The sequence below is a fragment of the Apteryx rowi genome, unplaced genomic scaffold, assembly GCF_003343035.1.
Source record: "Apteryx rowi isolate R43461 unplaced genomic scaffold, aptRow1 scaffold_40, whole genome shotgun sequence".
NCBI classification, from domain to species: Eukaryota; Metazoa; Chordata; class Aves; order Apterygiformes; family Apterygidae; genus Apteryx; species Apteryx rowi.
In genome coordinates, this window is record NW_020450530.1 from 4,052,669 (window position 1) to 4,070,821 (window position 18,153).

Sequence of the window (18,153 nt, forward strand, 5' to 3'; positions counted from 1 at the left end):
GGAGCCCGCGGGCGACGGCGCCGACGACCTGCTGGGGCAGCTCATCCGCGACCTGGTAGGGCCCGGGCGGCGGCGGCGGCGGGGCCTCGGGCCTTGAGCTTAGACTAGAGGTGTCCGCGTGTCCGTCCGTGTGTCCGTCCGTCAGCTTACAGGCAGGGCGGCGGAGGGGCGCTCCCGAACAAAACTGGAGAGAGCGGCGGCGTGGCCGCCCCCCTCCCCTGGGATGGGGCCGGGATCGTATCTCCCGAGCTTTAGCTTCCCGTAAGCTTTGCTTTCCTTTCTTCTTTTTTTTTCCTTTAAACCTCGCTTTCTAAATCCATTCTTTATTGCAGGTTTTTAACCCTCCGAAACCTACCTGTCTTGCTGTCTCGCTTGTCTTTCTGTTAAAAACGCAATTTTTTTGGCCAATTCAGCCTGCTCGGCACAGGTGCAGTAATKGAGGATATTGTGACTTGCTGCGCTGCAGGAGTGAAAAAAAACCACCCAAGTGTTAACTCGACAAACGCGTTAATTTGGAAATAGTCTTAAATACCGTTCTGAACAACTTAAGAGTTATTTTGGCAGCTCCTCTAAACGCGATAGAGGTTTTATTTACAGCGTAGAGAAACTAGGGGGGGAACCCGCTTTCTTGCTTTTCGTGAGCCTCACGGTGCCTAATTACTCTTTGCTTAAAAAAAAAATTAAAAGGAGCAGATTAAATTTCTGTCTGCAAGGCACAAATTAATCCATTTACAGATTCGGTGCTCCATTAGCGCGCAGGAGCCCAAATCTGTCTCGGAGGGGATGGTGGTGGTTGAGTTTTGGATTCGTTCCAGTAGACTTTTAGGCAGGCTGAGGCTGACTTACCGTTACTGTTTCGTATGCGATAGCGAGCACCGGACCAGACGAGCTGCGTGAATTTTGGGGGCTAGGAAAACCTGAAAGTATCTCTAACATGACGTTTGCGTTGGAGCAGAATTAGTAYGAACCGTTGCTCGTGCTGTCTCATGGGTTTGTGTTTCTTTGCCTGGTGATCTAGGGATCTCTCATCTGTAACCAAAGTGTTAAAATTTGACTTTAAATACTGTTACTGCTTAGTTTAAAAAATTAAATGTATGCAGTTATTTATTTTTAATGAGAGAAATGTTGCTTTTGACTATTCTGTCTGTAGGCAGTCTGTCCTTCCGAGGATACCTGCAGGTACGTGCAGACTGACCAGGTTTTGAGCGAGTCGGCTCTGATTTGGAAGCAATATATTTGCAGTAGCGCTGTGGCCAAGCTCACGAGCCGAGAGCTAACAACCTCGCCGAACGGCTCATCTCGTGTGTTTGGGCAGAGCGTTGCTCTGAGATCGTTGCGCGGCCCCTCGATCAGAGCTGGTTCGCGTCGGGCCGGCTCAGGCTCCGTGTGCACGCGCCCAGGGGGATGCGCTCTGAAAATGCCTTTCTTTTTTTTTCTTGGTGTCCCCTTTGGAAATAGATTCAGTTTAAGACATGCAAAAGTGAACGATGTTCTTGTAAATCCACAGCAGGGAGCRGAGCCGGGGGCATCGGGCAGGAAGGGGAGGAAACGGGGGCATTTGCGCAGGGCAACGATAGTCGGGAAGGGCCAGGAGCGGGGCGCTTTGCCCCTCAGGTCTTAGTTTAAGTAACTTCAGAACGAGTGCAAGGTTTCCGTTCCTGGTCTGGTGCTGTCTTGCTAAAAAGAGCTAATGGGAGCATTGCTCTTTTTTGTGCTGTGTGAAYGCTTTTCTCTAATGTGGAATACCTTTTGCATTAAAAGTTTGCACACAACCATATCATACGATAGCTTCCCTGCGTAGCTATGCTTTAAATGAGCCCAGCATCGCCTATTTGTACCACTTCGTTAGCACTGCAGAGGTGCTAGGTGTAGGCTTAAGTGAGCAGCTGGCAAGGAGCGGTTGCGGAAGAGACGAAGCAAAGGTAGCGGGGCTAGAGAAGCGGCGAGAGGCGCAAGGTGATGGTGATTTGGCTGGAACCTGCCCGACTTTCTGCCAGCAAACAGTGGAGATGCGGTTTGGTAAAATTGCTATGTTATTGATGAAAGAAATAGAAAACAAACTGTAACCTCATCTCCATTCAGTTTTATATCGAAATGTTAGTACATTTTCCATCCTCCCTGTTTAAAATCTCCTAAGTTAAATTTATAATGCTTATATGCCTGTAAAGTGCTTCCTTGTTTAGTCTTTTTGACACCGAAACCTTAGGGAATTATTTTACTAGAACTTGCATCTCGTCTTTCTGGGCCCAGTACCCGTGGGAATCACACGTGCATTAAAGGATGAAAGGGCTCTCCTGCTTCAGAAAGAAGGCATAAGTAATACTTGAAATGTTTGCATGTGTTAGCTGTCTTCCCAACAGGTAGTTATTTCATTTGGACTTTTGYGTCTGCTTTTAGACAGGAAATCTCTGTACATTAATAAATGCTTTGTAGTGGCTGCCGTCGGCAGATCCCTGTTACAGCTAAATGCAATTGAAGCGTTGTTTGGGTGAATTAAGACTTGAGTTTTTTCGTGTTTTCAAGCTTTTTGTCCCAGAATAGAGTAGCTTGGGCACCTTCACGCCAGCTTGATTTGTCTGATATCCCGCTGTAACAAGGTTACGCGATGGAGAAGGAGAGTTMCTTCTGCCTTTCCTTAGGGCACTGTGATGGCACTGAGGTTACAGTGTCTCATCTTAATGTTATTGTAACTTTTTCTATCYTGTTGTGTATTAGAGAAGCCTAACAAGCTCTTTTTTTTTTCTTTTTTTCCCCAGAATGAAATAAATGAGGTTCCATTTTTTGATATCCAGCTGCCCTATGAACTGGCGTTGAAGATATTTCAGTACCTGGGTAAGGCCGAACTGGGAAGATGTGCTCAGGTAGGTTTGCTCCTCTGATCCCACATAAAATTAGCAGAAATGTTCAAGCCACAGTCAGGCACTGATGCAGGGAAGATGTGTGGTAGCCAAAGTGGCTCGGCTGATTGTGCTTTTACTTATTGGAAATAACTTCCAAAGGTGAATGGAAAATTATAGTAAACGAGCTGGATTTATGGCTTGCAGTTGAGTACAGTTAACCAAAACATTTGTTGCTTGGACATAGCTGAAACCTTAGAAGAAATGCTTGCACAGATTTTTTTGATTTGAGGAGGCATGTTCAGAAGCAAGTGAGAGCCTTGCTCCAGTATTCAGAATTTCACAGTGCTAAGATGATGGCAACAAAGCTTTTTTTTTTTTCCCTTCTTTTTCAGTATGTGACTTAAACCATAGAAAGGTGACAGGTGATAAAGAGAAAAGTGAAGTAGTAACTTCTTTATCCTTAAAAACTTCAAGCAGCGCTAAATTACTAAATGACTAATGTTAGACTTTTTTTTTCCTCCCCCCCTCCTGCTTTATATTTCCTTGGTGATGGTTTAAAGTAATGCTTTCACAGGCCCRTTCTCGGGTGTGGTCTATCATTTATATATATTTTTAAACTGCCTCTTAAAGTACACACGCACAGTGGCCTGACTTCAGCCCACGCTGTTGAGCCTCCTGCCTCCTTTCTTTGCGCGCTGAATGATGAACCGCCTTTCTTAACGGGTCTCCAAAGCAAACTTAACTGGCAAGCGCCAATCACCCTGTGAAACAGGGCAGGATATTGTGGATATTCATTGCCAGCCTCTCCCATGGCCACGGTTTAGTGTTTCAGGCCTGGTCTTCGTTGAACACTTAGGTACTAAACGCATCTTGCAGCTTCGTGGAAAATTCACCCAAAACCTTGCGTTCTAAGATCCCCTTGGTTGTTAAATAAAGAAATGTTAACATGTAAACATTAAAAAGTGATAGAGTATAGCTTTGTCGTGGATGGTAAACTAGACACAAGCAATACCCAAATGGCGTGCGTATTGATATTAAATTGGGCTTTGAACGTTCAGTATGCATAGGCGTAGTGTTAAATAGGTATTTATTATTACTTATAGGTACTTATTATTATTTATTGTTACTTAAAATCTTTGACTTGCTAATGCTTTTTAGGAACAAGGACTGTTAGAAAAATTCTTCTTGGAGGGCTTCTGTTGCAGGGGAAAAAAAACCTAGAACTATTTTCATGAGCTGCCTAGAGGACTGTAAAGCTTTTGAATCTGCTGGAGCTTCTATCATTTGCTGATACACAGATGCATTCAGGAAAGGCTGCATCCCTTGAAATGGAACAGGGTTGCATTTCTGGAGGGGATTGCTTAAAGATTATTTTCTTTTTATTTTTTTAATTCTCAGACATGATGAGTTTACCTCGTGGYGCAGTAAAAAGACTGGCTGCTGAAAGGCTACTCCTTTTCACTGAACTTGGGCTACCCTTGATTTCTCTGTCTCGCTCTTTGTTTTTAACTTGAACTTGTTCTCATAAGATCTTTTTAATACTTAGAAAATTTTCCACATTTCTCATTCGCCTTCTAAGACTGAGTCAGTTGGTCCCGTGCGGCAGCTGACAGGTAGCTGAGCAAATGCCCAGCGTTTTACAAGGCTCTCCGAACGAGATGAATATCCAAGGCTTTTAGTGCAGAGCTGGCTTCTTTTTAAGTGTTCAAATAAAAAGCAAAGCCATAAAAATAAATACCATTTTCATTTTTCTCGTGGTGATTTTGTTTTTGGAGGGGGGGGAAGCCCTCTTCTGTTAGATGGAAAGCCCCGCTGCTTTACAGTGTTATCGTAGAAAGGTTTTTTTATTAAGGTGCCTTGGGATTTTRGTGGAATTGGGCTTGTTAGTGGAATTGGCATCGTGAACTATGTGAGTGCCTTTGGAGAAAACCTGTTTGCTTAGTTCTTCATGCCAAATTGGTAAGCGGCTAACAGTAAAGTAGCCCGACTGCCGCGTCTCTGAGATTTAATCACACCACAGCCTGCTCTGGAGAACTTGAATTTCACCCTGATATTTCCCCCTCCCTCTCTTCCCCGCAGCTTTTCTTTGATTTTTTTTTTTTTTTTTGGAATTAGGATTACAAAACACAAAGTATCCGTATGGCACTTGCARTACTAAAGCCATGTGCAGCATGTAAATTAACGGTATCATCAGTTCCCGAGCTCTGGTGGCTTCGCAGTAGTCGCGCGATATTTAGTAGTATCCAGCAGACTGGTACCTGCTGATATCCCATATTGGCRATTGGAAGGGAAAAAGGTGTCCGGGAGTTAATGTGTCGGCAGAAGGGTCCAGAAGAACGGCAGACCTAGCCGTTTCTCATGCTGGTCCCTATGGACAGCTGCGAGTGCCRTTGGAATTGCAGTCTGACCACTGAAAGAAAGATCTAGGATGCGAATCTGAGAACAGGCTCTCCCTCCCCATAGTCACGGCATGCGGAAAAAGGAAAAATAGTCGCTTGGGAAGCTACGAGTGTGACAAATGGGAACGAATCGGAAGTTCTTGTGTTATTTGGCACTGATGCTGCAGACATCTGCTGTTAGCTTCGCTCCCGGCCTTAGGATGTGGCCTCTAAACTGTCAGCTTTGTGGCAAGGTGATGGGTCTCTGGTCTGTGAAGTTCTGCACATACTTACAGTTGTGTTATTGCTTTCTGGTAAATGCTGAGGATTGCATAMATCACGCTGCGTGATGTGCAATACATCTGGGCAGTATGCGCTGAAATTCTAGCAGCGGTAAGGCTACGTTTTATTTCTGAATAGAGCCGTGGGAAACTGGCTTTGAAGCGTTAGCATTTTGGTCTGTGAGATGGTTTAGAAACATTAACCARCACAGCAGTTGCAAATATGTCTAAGAGCAAGGAGACGGAGTTTCTGGGAGTTTAGGAATGAATGGTCTTGCACAGCTCAGGGATTTCAGACGCTTGCCTTTATGGCTTTTGGAATTGTCAAACTGTTAGGTTTTTGGTGTTTGGAAATAATAATGAAAAAAAAMCTTGGGCATTTTTGAACATACTGTTGTGTTGTGGTTGTGTATTGGTAAAAATAATCATTCATGCTGCTCATAATTTGGAGAAAAAGCCGGGCAATGGGTGGATAGGGCTTTCCTGAACTCAGGGGCTCAGGATGAGACTTAAAATAACATTAAGGCTGCAAATGGAAAAAATGACCAGCTTCCRCCTGGTAAACGCACATCTGAATGGCTTTGGATTATATAATATTTGGAGCTAAATATTGCACTGAATTGAAAGTCCAGATATTTCAAAGTGAGGACTCTGGATTCAGTGACTGAACCTGGGTAATATCTTCGCRTGATAGGGAAGAAAGTAAACCTAAAGACAGTTATCAGATGGGAAGGGATGAATAAACCTTCATTAGGATTTGGACTGGTTGATTAAGATAGGATTAGAAGAATTTGGGATTTGATGGAAGAGGTRGGGTTTTTAAAGTTTCTTTTTAGTTTTTTTTTTTTTTTTTTTTCCAAAAAAAAAAATCCCCTGAATGCAAAACCGAATAGCAAAACCTAGGTCAGCGAAAGCCTTTGAAGCGTTTCAGAGAATTATTGCGGGCTSACCTGCAGGTAGGGAATAGCACCGTTCCCGCGCAGAGCTCGAGGGGAACCGAAGTTTCTTTGCTGAGAACAGTGAGGAAATGTAGTAAAAAGATAATAGCAGCCCTTAAGACGAAATTAAACTGGAGCCTCTGCAGCTATAAACAACGCTGTAAGACGTTGTCATTGATCGTTGCTGGAGATTGTACGCAGCGTAGTTTTGGAAATAATTATGTCCGTGGCTTGATAAGAGCTTTGCTGCTTCGGCTGCTCTTCAACCAGCTGAATGTATGGGTGCGTGTAAATAAAGCCGTCATACCCTGGCTTTCAGGGCCTCACCTGAAACTCTAGCTCAAGCAGATCTAATAAAGCTGACTTTGAGCCAGTGGCCGCTTTTAATGCGGCAGCTCACAGTGGTGTTGTAAAGTGAAATGCCTGAGACACTTTTATTAGAGATTTCTCGCAGCTGAGGCTCGCTCAGTGGGGCTTTTACTGGGGCTCGGCGTGCCAGTTTTGGTGCATTAAGGACAGGCTGCGTTAGGGACCCTGCGGAAATTCGTGCTTGTAAACCAGCAGGATTCGATGTAATTTGATTTTAAAAAAAATCGTAATGGGAGAGGATCTCTGTCCCCCTCGAATGTTTGTTCCTGAAAGTTGAAAAGGCAGTCGAGATTTTATGTAGTCCCCCCCCCTTTTTTCACCATCGTTACACAATGCTTTTAAGAACTTGAAACCAAAAGGGTCTCTAGAAATGCTGTCTGTTTTGGCAAACCCCAAGGGTGCGTGTGTGCGTGTGTATTTCTTGCTTTTTTAAGCAGGACAAAAGTTGGCGTCGTTGGGTTTTGTTTGCTTGGGCTTGTGCGTTAGCTTGCCTCCTCGACGTCAGCAGAAATTTCTCTTGGACTTCCTCGGGACGTCCCTGTGGTAGCAGGACCATTAAACACCAAAGCCCCTATTTTTTTTTATTGCCCTATGTAACATTGTACAAGCTGTAGCTAGAGAAGACTGTGTGTCTCTGTCCTTTGTAAGAAACATCCTTATTATTGCCCAACCCAGGTTGTTCGCTTTGTCCGATGATGGAAGGTGACTGTATGTCTGATAGCTTGAACTGAGGTCTCTGGCGACTAATTAGAATATTAGCCATGCTGGACTTGGATGTTTCTGTTTAAGGGAGCAGCTCTTGGAGCTGGTATCTTGTGGATATTGAACCCTGAAATTATCTGCGGGTTACTCAGCCCATACCTCCCACCCCCTGGTTTTCCCCCTTGTAGTGTAATGTGTTCTTGGAGTGTTGTCTGAGTAGTGTGCGTGTTAAACTTGTCTTCTGGAGGAAACCGGTCATGGGATGCATCTTAAGATGCAATTCTTTCCAATTCCTAGTGGGGTTTTGCTTTGGAAAGCAATAATATTACATGTGTGTCTTTTTAGAAGATGACCAACGTGGGCAACATGATGTAAATAGAATTGCTAGGTGCTTCATAAAGTGTTCAGGGGGAGATGCTACTTCTGTGCAATCGTTAGACACTTCATAAACTTTCCAAGGGCAGATCCTACTTCTGTGCTTTTCACCGCGGTGTGTACTGTCCTCCTGTTGGGCTTCTAAGGGGACTCTGCAGTAGCGAGAAGAAGCTTTGGGGCTACACTTTTGCCCTTGCCACATGTGTAAGACGTTTCTGCACTTAGCTGAGGACGCGGGGCCATGTTAATGCCACTGAGCTGCTTCCTGGACCTCTGCTGCTGTGTCCATGCAAGGCTGTGGGTGTCCTCGCTTGCTTAGTGCTGGCCGGGCAGCCTCAGTCTGCAGGTCCATTTTGCAGAGCAGGTTAGACGTGCTCTTCCAAGTCATCGGACAGAAAACGTTAGAGATCACGTTACAGACTCCTGAGATTGCTTGACTTGTATCTAATGGGGTTTTCTAACCTCTCTCCAAGCCTCGCTGCGTGCTTTGTTTCTCCGGCGGTTTGTATGTCTGTCGTGCAGGGGCTTTCTGCAAAGCTGTGCCAGCTAACGCTGGCAGCCTTAAAAGGATCCTGCACTTTGTATTTAAAAGCTATGTTTTGGGGAGGTCTGAAGCAAGGTGTGCATGGTAATTGTAAAATGCAGAAGAGAATAATCCTATAAAAGAACAAATAATAGTTTATTTTTCACTGCACTGCGCTGTATGACACCTATGTATAAAGGCGGAGCCAAGGGCAAATAATCAGGAAAAACGATTTTGAGAAAGTTTGCAGCAATATGAGACTTAGCTCCTTGGTGTAATCTTGTGACTGAAACAGATATTTGATGCTTAGTTTTAAGTTGCTAAAAATGATGTCAGTCTGCAAAGCTTTTTAGTCTTTCGGGGACAGGGTACAACTGATTACTGCTTTCACCAGTAGTAATTTTCATTGGTTACATCTGTGTTTTTTTAATTAAGAATTACAGAGAACAAATGCTCCTTAAGTAGGCTCTTGCCTCTTGAATCTTTAATTCTAAGCCCATAATTGATTATGATGAACCAGTTCGCTCTGAAATGAACGGCAACTTGAGGCTATTCAAAAAACTTAATGTTTCATTCCTATTTATGCACGCTGTAATACAATAGATTATAAATCACTGATGTCACACACCTAATCAGGCATTGTCAGCAGGACTTTAGAGATATGGTGATGTGATCTGGGAGGGTTTTTTAGCCACAAAAATGAAAATAAATCCATATCCATATTTTTACTGTAAACGTACAATGCTGTTTTAACTTTTTTCTTGCTGCTTTTCCCTTCAAAATTTTATCATACAGTCGTATTTCAGGTTAGGAATGTGGCCGCTAAACACTGGTATCCATGTTACATGGAATTTTATCGGGGCAGAAACGGAGTGTTTTGACTCATTTTTGCTCAAAGCAATGTAACAAACCCTGAACATTTTGTTAATGGGGGGATTTCATACTGCCAGTAGTATAAAAGGCAAACAAATGTATTTGTTTGGATAAGAATTTAGCCTCAGTACAGGCCTGTTTTCTTTTATATATGTATACTATATGTTATTTATATCATTTAATATAATATCTAATTTTTATTTATCATCTTATGCAATATCTCTCTCTATATATATATTTATAAAAATAAATTTGTTTTCTAGGTCAGCAGGACATGGAAAGTACTTGCAGAAGATGAAGTGCTGTGGTACCGGTTGTGCCAGCAGGAAGGATACCTATTAGATACCAGCATCTYGGATCGTTCCTGCTGGAAGCTCGCCCTTAAGGACTGCCGTGCCAAAGAACGCACTTTGAGAACCAACTGGAAGGTAAAAGGGAGAGATTTCATTAACGGGATCCAGATGCCGTAGAAAAATGGGAACCTGGTTCAAGCAAGTGGTAGTGAAAAGCTGGTCTTTGGTGTTGCAGCTCCTTTCTGCCAGTTAAAAGGGGAAAGCTGCTGAGGGATTTACGAGACTCTGCCCCTGCTGTAATACTTCTTTTTTTTTTTGTCTTTCTTTTTTCCCCCCCCTCCAATGACTGATTACTTTGGGGATGGGTCTTTTTGTTTGCCATGCTACTCTGCTCCAAGTTTGGTGAAAGAGCAGTGTTTTTACTTCAGCCATCCCTTAGTAATAACAACCATCCTTTAAGGTGAAGGCTCCTTCTCAGGTGGTTAAATATCCTGGCTAACAGAAAATTATCTTTTTTGTTGTTGTTTTGATGGTTAAGTTTCTCTACTTTACCTTAAGGTAATGAATGATTATGCAGTATGATAGTTTCTTTCTCCTTTATTTTTTGTCTGTGAAAATTCCAGGAGGAAAGCGTAGACTAGATGKCTCTTCTCTCCAAGCTGCGCTATGACTTGGCAGTAGCAATAGTAAAGCTCACAGTTTTCTACGCGGAAGCAAGTGAACTTGGTAGATAAATGTGTTGCAATACCAACGCTGTATCTCATCTTTCTGTGCAGAACCGCATTGGTGCTGTGAGCCAGCTGCAGTACGAGCTGGGAAAGATTCTTTGTGACGTCCATTCCTGTGATGGAGTTGTTATTGCTGGGTGAGTGTGAAGTTACCTAATGCTCATTTAATCTTCTCCACTTGAACTCTGACGTGCTGCTTCTTGACAAATCCAGAAGATGCACCAGACTGATGCAACAAGAGTGAATTTTACTGACTGCAGTTTTTTTTCTGGGTGAGGTAACGTTTTCCCTAGTTAAGGCCATCTACAAGTCTTCTCAGCAACGCACATTTTTATTATGCTGTTCAAAAACTGTATTTTGTAAGTATAGTCCCTGTAAAGACTATAGTACTTTCTGATGAAACATATCCATTGTTTTGTTGTGAAGGCACCCAGAATGTACTTAATATTTTACAGACCTATTAGAGAATAGTCTTTTATTAATTTTTTTTTCATAAAAATCTTTTGATCACAAAGATGTATTTGTGTCCTGTGGCAAGATAGTTTTAGAAGGACTGTTATTTTTCTCCACTATTCTTTAAAAGATAAGTCTGGAGAAAAAAAAAAAAAAACAACTCCAAATTTAAACTCCTCTTTTCCTAATATTCAACTTTGTCAGAACCCTGATTTAATGTTAACTATTCGCTTATCTTACACAGTTAAAATACTATTTTAAGAACCTTCCAAGCTCTTGGAAGAGGTTTGACTATCTCGATAGATGCAAGACCTTATCGTATTCTGCTTGAATTTTACAGGCTCAGTAATTATTAGCCCTTCAGAAGAAGTCACGCTAGCAAATAGAAATGATATCATCATGGGGCAATCAGAGGACATTGTCCTCTAACATACCAGAGTTCCATATTTTATGGTAGCACTTCACGTTAATGGTATGCTTATGCATTGTGGCATTAGAGAAGACTGCCTATAAAATACTGTAAAATTCACTTACTGGTTATTGGAAAGGTGGCATGCATTGAGTGTAGATGACTCCCATGCAGAATGAAATGCTTTTGAATGCTGTTGGCCACTGAGAGCTGAAATTGAAACTAGAAGACAGCAGGAGTGAAAGGGGAATTTTAAGCTTTATTATTATTACTATTATTTTACTAGGTACTTTTCCACTTGTTTCACTTACACATATGGAGGTCTCCCTTTCTATTCTTTGCCATCTTGTTCTGTCCTGTTGACTGTTGCTTCTCCTCCTGTGCTTTCAATGCAAAGCTTTTGTTAACTGTAGGGGATGGGGTTATAGCCGTGAAAATGCTGCTGCTGCCGAACGGTGACCTCTCGAGAGGCAGTGCCACACCGTGGTTAACCTGTACAGTGGGCGCGTGGGAAGACGCTTGAAGAGTTACGCTGATTCTTGCCAGATGTTTGGACTTGCTCGGGCCGCAGAGGCTGACGTAGGACAGGGCAGCTCCCCAACTGCTGTGGTCTGCAGCTGGGAACCAGCTCTGCGTTTAGCAGCCTGACTTCTTCTGTGTCCTTCAGCTTGGGCAGTGTGTTTCTGGCCTTGGCTGAGGTTCTACGCTACTGTATCTGTTCCACTGTCTCTAATGAAACCTCCTGTACTTTTTTGGGTGCCAGAAACCCCAGTTGTCTCCTCATTTCTGCCAAAATCTCTGGCTTTTCTTTTTCTTCATTTTCTCCGCTGCGTGTGTGTGCAAACATGCAGTATAGAGAAGCTAGACAGAGTGCATTTAATTTTTAAGGAATTAACAAACCAAGGTGATTAAGCCTTGATATCAAAGTCAAATAGTCCATATTTTTAGCATGGTGTATTAAGGAAGCCACGTTTATGCAGTTTCAGACTGTCGTCTTTTCATATTGGTCCCCCAGTTCCTCCAGTAGCTTTTGCTTCTTTTGGTCAGCTTCCCTCAATTTGGCATGCTGAAGAAAGTGGGTGCTCTTAAAGACCTTAAGTTCCTGTAAGGTTCACTCAAAGTCTTCAAGGACTTGAAGTCTTTAAGAGCACCAACTCTATCCGTTAGGCACATATCCTTTAGAAAACAGATGTTATGGGTTCCACTCATTTCATTTTTTTTCTGTGGGATTGTATCTTTCTTCAGGTGCAATTGAAGTCTTGCACGAATCTGAGGCTCTTGCAACAAAATATTCTAATATAGAGAAATATATGGGGCTTGGGCAGACCTCCGCTTTGAGTGTCTTCAGTTATTAGACCTGGTCATCTTTCAGTTACCTTTCAGTATTCTCCTTTCTCTGGGAAAATGAATCTTACTATTGAAGTATCCTTTTATGAAGCTGTGAACATACATTTGAAAAAATAGCGTGGGGAAGTCAGACTTTAGAATATTAGAACACAGAAACTGTAGTACTTTTTTGCTCTTTACTTCTTGCCCCTCACTCTGCTTTGGTAGCTTGAGTTCTCTGAAAGCATCTCTTAAATTGCTGCTACCAGAAACCATTCTGCGAGTCTTGCCAAAAAGAAAATGGATTCGTTGTCTTCCAATGGCAATCGAAGTCTGCAGGAGAGTAGCACCTCCCCTCCCCCAGCATCTTAAATACTGTTCTACTCATTTAAGAACATATAACTTTCAGAAAACACGATTACTTGAACTATTTTAAAAAGCTGAAAGCGTGTGCTACCTCAGGTGTCTTCAGCTTCCAGTATAGGACATTGTTTTCCCAGCTACTTCCCTTCTATGATCATCTGCTTTTCACAACCAGAGAGAACGCAGTTTTAAAGACTGCATTTTCCTATTCATCCCCTGTTGAATAATAAAAGATTTTAATTTTGGTAGGTCTTTGGCATGCTGTACAGATCTAACGTTTGGTGGTGGTACGGTTAATTGCAGTATTTTTGTATAAATGTTTTTATTATATTTATAGTAGTAAAAAATCAAACAAGACAGGCTTAAAATTGTGACGGAAACTTCCAAGGGCATTCATAGTTTGTGCAGGGAAATACTTTCTGTTCATTATGTGCAGCTGCTAAGTATTTAGGATAGGTATATTAAAAAAATAATATATATATAGAGAGAGAGAGAGATAGGGATAGATTTTTTTTCTTTTCCTAATCCAAACATAACCCTCCCCTTTCTCCCCCAGCTTATAGTATTGTACTTAATGGCATTGTGCCTTCAAATTTGTCATAAAAGTGTAATGAATCTAGTGATCAATACCTAGTTGCTGCGTTCTTTCAGTCCTGAAGAAGTAATTTAATAGCTGAGGTTAACAGAAGTCAATTTTCTTCTCAGTATAAATATCAATTATCTGTTGCAGTTAATGATTATGTCTCCAGTCTTGCAAACACTTAGTACGTGCTTAGCTTTACATGTGAATAATCATAGATTTCAGTGAGACGAGACTTTGAAAGACTGAGATGTCGGTGGTGATCCTTAAACTAATTTTGTATATTGTATTTCCTGGGGTTTTCTAAGCAGTGACTTGTGGCATCATTTACCCTTTTCTTCTATAGTCATGTCTCTGCACCGGAGAAATAAAGGGCTGCTCGGCTGTTAGCAGGTTTTTGCTGCCCGACTTTGGGGAGCAGCTGCAGCGCTCTGGCTCAGCTCTGTCGGGCCAGGCAGGCATCGCGTTCTGCCTCCATAGCTGGAAACTGCGGCAGGGGATAGCAGCTGCTCCCTGGCTTCGGGAGGCTCCACTTGGGATCTTGGAAGAGCAGAGAATGGTTAGAAAAATGGTAAAAAAAAGAGGGGGAGAAAAAGGCTCCTCCAGCGGAAATGCAGGGGCTGTCACGTACTTGGGATCTTGAACCTGTGCTCTGGTAGATCTGATCCTGCGGGCTTCATCATAGTGCCTCAAACGTTGCTGGAAAGTGGAATAATATATCTTTTTTTTTTTTTTAGTTGCTGTAGAGGTTTTCTTAATCTTTCTCGAAAGGAATTTATACAGGTTGTGGATGGACGGGATGATTTACAACATCCTGTGACTATGAATTGTAATACATAGAAAAGGCGTAGCCTGAACTTCATTAATTTTCAGTAAGGAGGTAAGAATGAGCCATACAGGATTAGCTCGTCTTTAAAGAAATGCCCCTATTTTCTCGCGCTCTCCTATGTTTTCTCCATCTTGCTGCCAAAGCTCAACCAGGAGATGGCAGAATATCAAAGATTGATTAAGTGCAACTTGAGCTGTGAGTTGAAGGTGGCTGCTAGCAGCTCCTCTTTCTAAGAGCCTTGCGTTCRCTGTCTGACATCAGATAATTCAATCTGGCCTGCATACGGAGCGTCTTGTGTTTATCATTAAAATTTTATCCCAGTGGTTACGATGCTTGTTTTCTGGGTCAGACCTTGAATCCCTTTTCATTTGAGACGGTGGTGTTTGTGGTTACCTCACTCCCAATCAATGTTGTATTCACCAGCCTTTCTACAGTTACATGTCTCGAAGGATCGCCTTTAAAGAAATGATGTCCCCCCTCTTTCGATATTCAGCTCAAGTGTAGTTTATTTTTTAAGTCAGAGTTTATTAAGAAATTATGTTTCTGCTTACTTGGGTCTTACAAATTAGCATTGATTAGGTTCACTGTGCCTAAATGTATATGGTTTCAATATAGAATACCTGGATTTTTTTCACCTTTTGTTAATAAAATCTTAAATCCATCTTGGCTCTTTAAGCACGAGTACATTCGGACAGTAAAATCAGTACTGATATTTTTCTTTTCCCCTTGGTAGTGTTGATGGACACACTGATGGACATCTGCAGTCAGAGGTCGGGTCCTCCTCGAGATACAGATCTCGGAGCATGAATCTGCTAGTTGTTTGATCTGTGCTGTCATTGCTTTGCGCCTGGATTTACTGCTGCTGTTTATAGCTCTGAAAGCTTTCCAGATTAAAATAACAGAAGAGATCCATAGTAAGGCAACTATTCCGAAGGCTAAGAAGCATTTCAGGTACTTGACACTTGTTCTTTCTTCAGTTTTCTTTGACTGAAGAAGAAGTGGTAGACTGTTAGTTAAGGGCTTGTATAAATGGAGACTTAAAGACATGCCTTCATCCTGCTGCAGAGACCCATCTGGCAGAGGCTGCAAGGWGTCCTGCCCTCCTTACAGGCCAGGCTTGCAGTCAGCCCTTGATTCTTCTCTTTACATTTTATCTTCAGATCCTTCCCCCAGTAAGTACCGTCTCCTTTTCTAGCTATTTTATCCTTTTGAGTTAGTGGCTCTGGGTGCCAGCAGGGTAACACTGCTTCCCCGTTCAGCCAGGAACGCACCTGACACAGAGGGTATTTCTTCTTTATTCGGGCGGTGATGCTTGGCAAAGGCAGAAGAAGTGCTTTTTAAAATATCCGGTGTATTTAGGGGAATCGTCCGTTTTCGAGGTCCATTTTATGACACATTTCGATTTTGTCGTATTGAGAAACTGAATGCGCTGTAATAACTTTCATACAGTGGCCTTCGTTTTGAAGGAGTCTTCTGGGTGTTACACTTTAAACGTTGCCGTATCTTGGAAGAATTTGGGCCTTTCCAGTTAAGTCATTTGGAGGAACATACAGACCCATGAAAGTAGCTGCCGCTATATGGYGGATTTCTTTGTTCTCTAAGATAACCTCCCGCACCGCTTTCCTCTTGCTCAAAGGTGACCTGCAAATGACTTTTTAAAAAATGCCTTTTAGCTTTATAACTATGTGTGAAACTAGCCCGAAAGGCTTGAAAACACTTTTCTGCACTTCTAAAAACTTAATGTCAACTCTCATCTAATTTGTTTTTTTTTGCTCTGGGGCTTATGGAGTATTCTCAAGGCATTTATTATTAGCTCTTGCATCTTAATTCAGCGTGCAGACCTGAGGAAACCAAAATATTAATTAGTCATGAAAATGAATATAAGTTAACAAACTGAATTTTTAAACAGCCTGACTAAACCCCTTCCTTAATTAATTGCTTAAATTTCACTTGTATAATGTTACAGCTTTGATAGGTTTCTCCCTCCGCTCCTGGTGCCTGAGAGCCTGAATGTAAAACGAAGCGGTAAGAAAGGCTGGAGCAGTACATGCCTTTTCCCTTCAACCTTCTCCAAGCCTTTTGTGTTCTCTTCGCTCATTCACGTCATTGTTAAGAAGCAAAAAGTGTCAGACCTCGTTTCTTCACGTGGGTCATCTTCAGCAGGGTTGCAAATGGGGTGACATCATGAGTTCAGAAGGGTGGGAAGACAAAATGCTGGAGTTAGGTGAGGTTAAGTGACAAACACGTTGGCTCCTCTGTCACCTTGCGAAAAAACAAGGTGAAATCAATAGTAGTAGCTTGAAACTGACTCTCTCTAAAGCTCCCTCTCCAGTTCTGCCCCAGCGTTAAGCTATCGGTTTACCTGTGGCTTTTATCAGATGCCGAAGGATCGCCTTGCTGCGGTGAGATGCACTGTATGGGTAGTGATGCCTGCTATTCCGAAGTCGCAGCAGTTGCTTTCAAGTTTGTAAAGCCTGATTTTCTGCTGAGGCCAGACTACCACCTCCTTGTCGCTGGTGAACTTCTTGGGTGTTTCATTTTTAAAGTTTTCACACCTTGCAACCTCTGGGTTGTTGCCATCAGCGCCTTAAAGTTCAACTGAGGCTTTTCCTCTCTGCTGCTTGCAGCGTGTTGCAGTTTGCATTCCTTCCAATATCTAAACGTGGCAATTTACATATTCTTCAAAAGGTGTTTTCCCTCGTGTTTCTGAAACGGGAGCCGTTGTTTTATTCGATGCAGTRTACCTCATCCCTTTGTGAAACAGTAAGACTGATATAGCAGCAATACTTCCCAAATTGCATCATAATTCCTCATGAATTCTCTCGAAAGGAAACGTTTTTCACCTCCCTGGTAGCAGCCTTAGGCAGAACCCACAGTAATATGTTTCCTTGGTTGAGGCAGCCGGTTTAATTAATAAACCTGAGCTGATGCAAGCCACTAGAGCCTCGATCTAAATGAGGGGGGATTGTTGGCTTTAAAAAAGAAATTACTGGAGACAGTTTGACTTTCTTTAACTTCTACTTTGTAAGCGTTCATTAAAAGGTTTTGCTTACCATTTAACATTTTGCTTGTTTCTATTCCTTTGAAATTACATTTGCATGCACTTAAAATTAAGAAAAGTGAGGCATATAGATATACTAAGGATGGTGAAATGTTAATTTAGTTACAAATAGCAATGATAAGCCACAGAAGAGCTGCATGCTATCCCCAGGAGCTTAACCCACCTTCTAGACCTGTAATTTCCAAGACAACCTCCTAAGAATGAGGTTGTAAGCTCTCTGCAGCTAGRTTTCTGTAAGGGTGGCCACAGATGAAACTTGGGTCATAAACTAGAAAGTTAAGTTGCCAGCAGAAGAGTTTGGGAACTGATTGYGGGGGTGTTCAGAATACATTTCCTGCACGTTAAGTGTTAAACCGTTTCCAGATCATCTTGGTACAAGTTGGTCTTTTTCTCATGACCATTCTCCGTACAGCAAGCAACCCAAAATAATTTGTGGTTGGAATCACGGACATCACTTTCCTCCTTCGAGTTCTACTACTATTATGATAGTTTCAAATGCTGGTTTTGCTTAATCTCCATCTGTTTTTTCTAGTATTGTTTGAGGTGTAGCTTTCCGCCACTCCACTTAATAGCAGATAGTTTCCCCTTTTATATCCCGTTCATATTTTATTTTTTATCATCGTGTTCTATTTATATTCCATTCTGCCATACGAAGTAGGGCTTGTTATTCCATCATTTGCATTCTTCAACTGCTACTGGACTGTTTTTATTGACTCTTTCCATTCAGAAATCCCTTAGCTGAGCTATCTATCTTTTAAGTATGTAGTGGCAAAATCAGTGTCCCTAAATAACTGGAAATTAGGACAGGGGAAGGCTTGGGAATTTTTGACTT

At 42.2% G+C, this 18,153-nt stretch overlaps 1 protein-coding gene across 1 annotated transcript in view; it reads left to right on the forward strand.

Moving 5' to 3' along the window:
- FBXW8 (F-box and WD repeat domain containing 8) overlaps positions 1–18,153 on the forward strand; it is a 54,254-nt gene that overhangs the window by 2,947 nt on the left and 33,154 nt on the right. The window contains exons 2-5 of the mRNA XM_026075273.1: positions 5–55; positions 2,757–2,861; positions 9,543–9,707; positions 10,349–10,437. Of these exons, the coding sequence (XP_025931058.1) occupies positions 5–55; positions 2,757–2,861; positions 9,543–9,707; positions 10,349–10,437 (410 nt within the window). The remainder of the gene's footprint in view (positions 1–4; positions 56–2,756; positions 2,862–9,542; positions 9,708–10,348; positions 10,438–18,153) is intronic.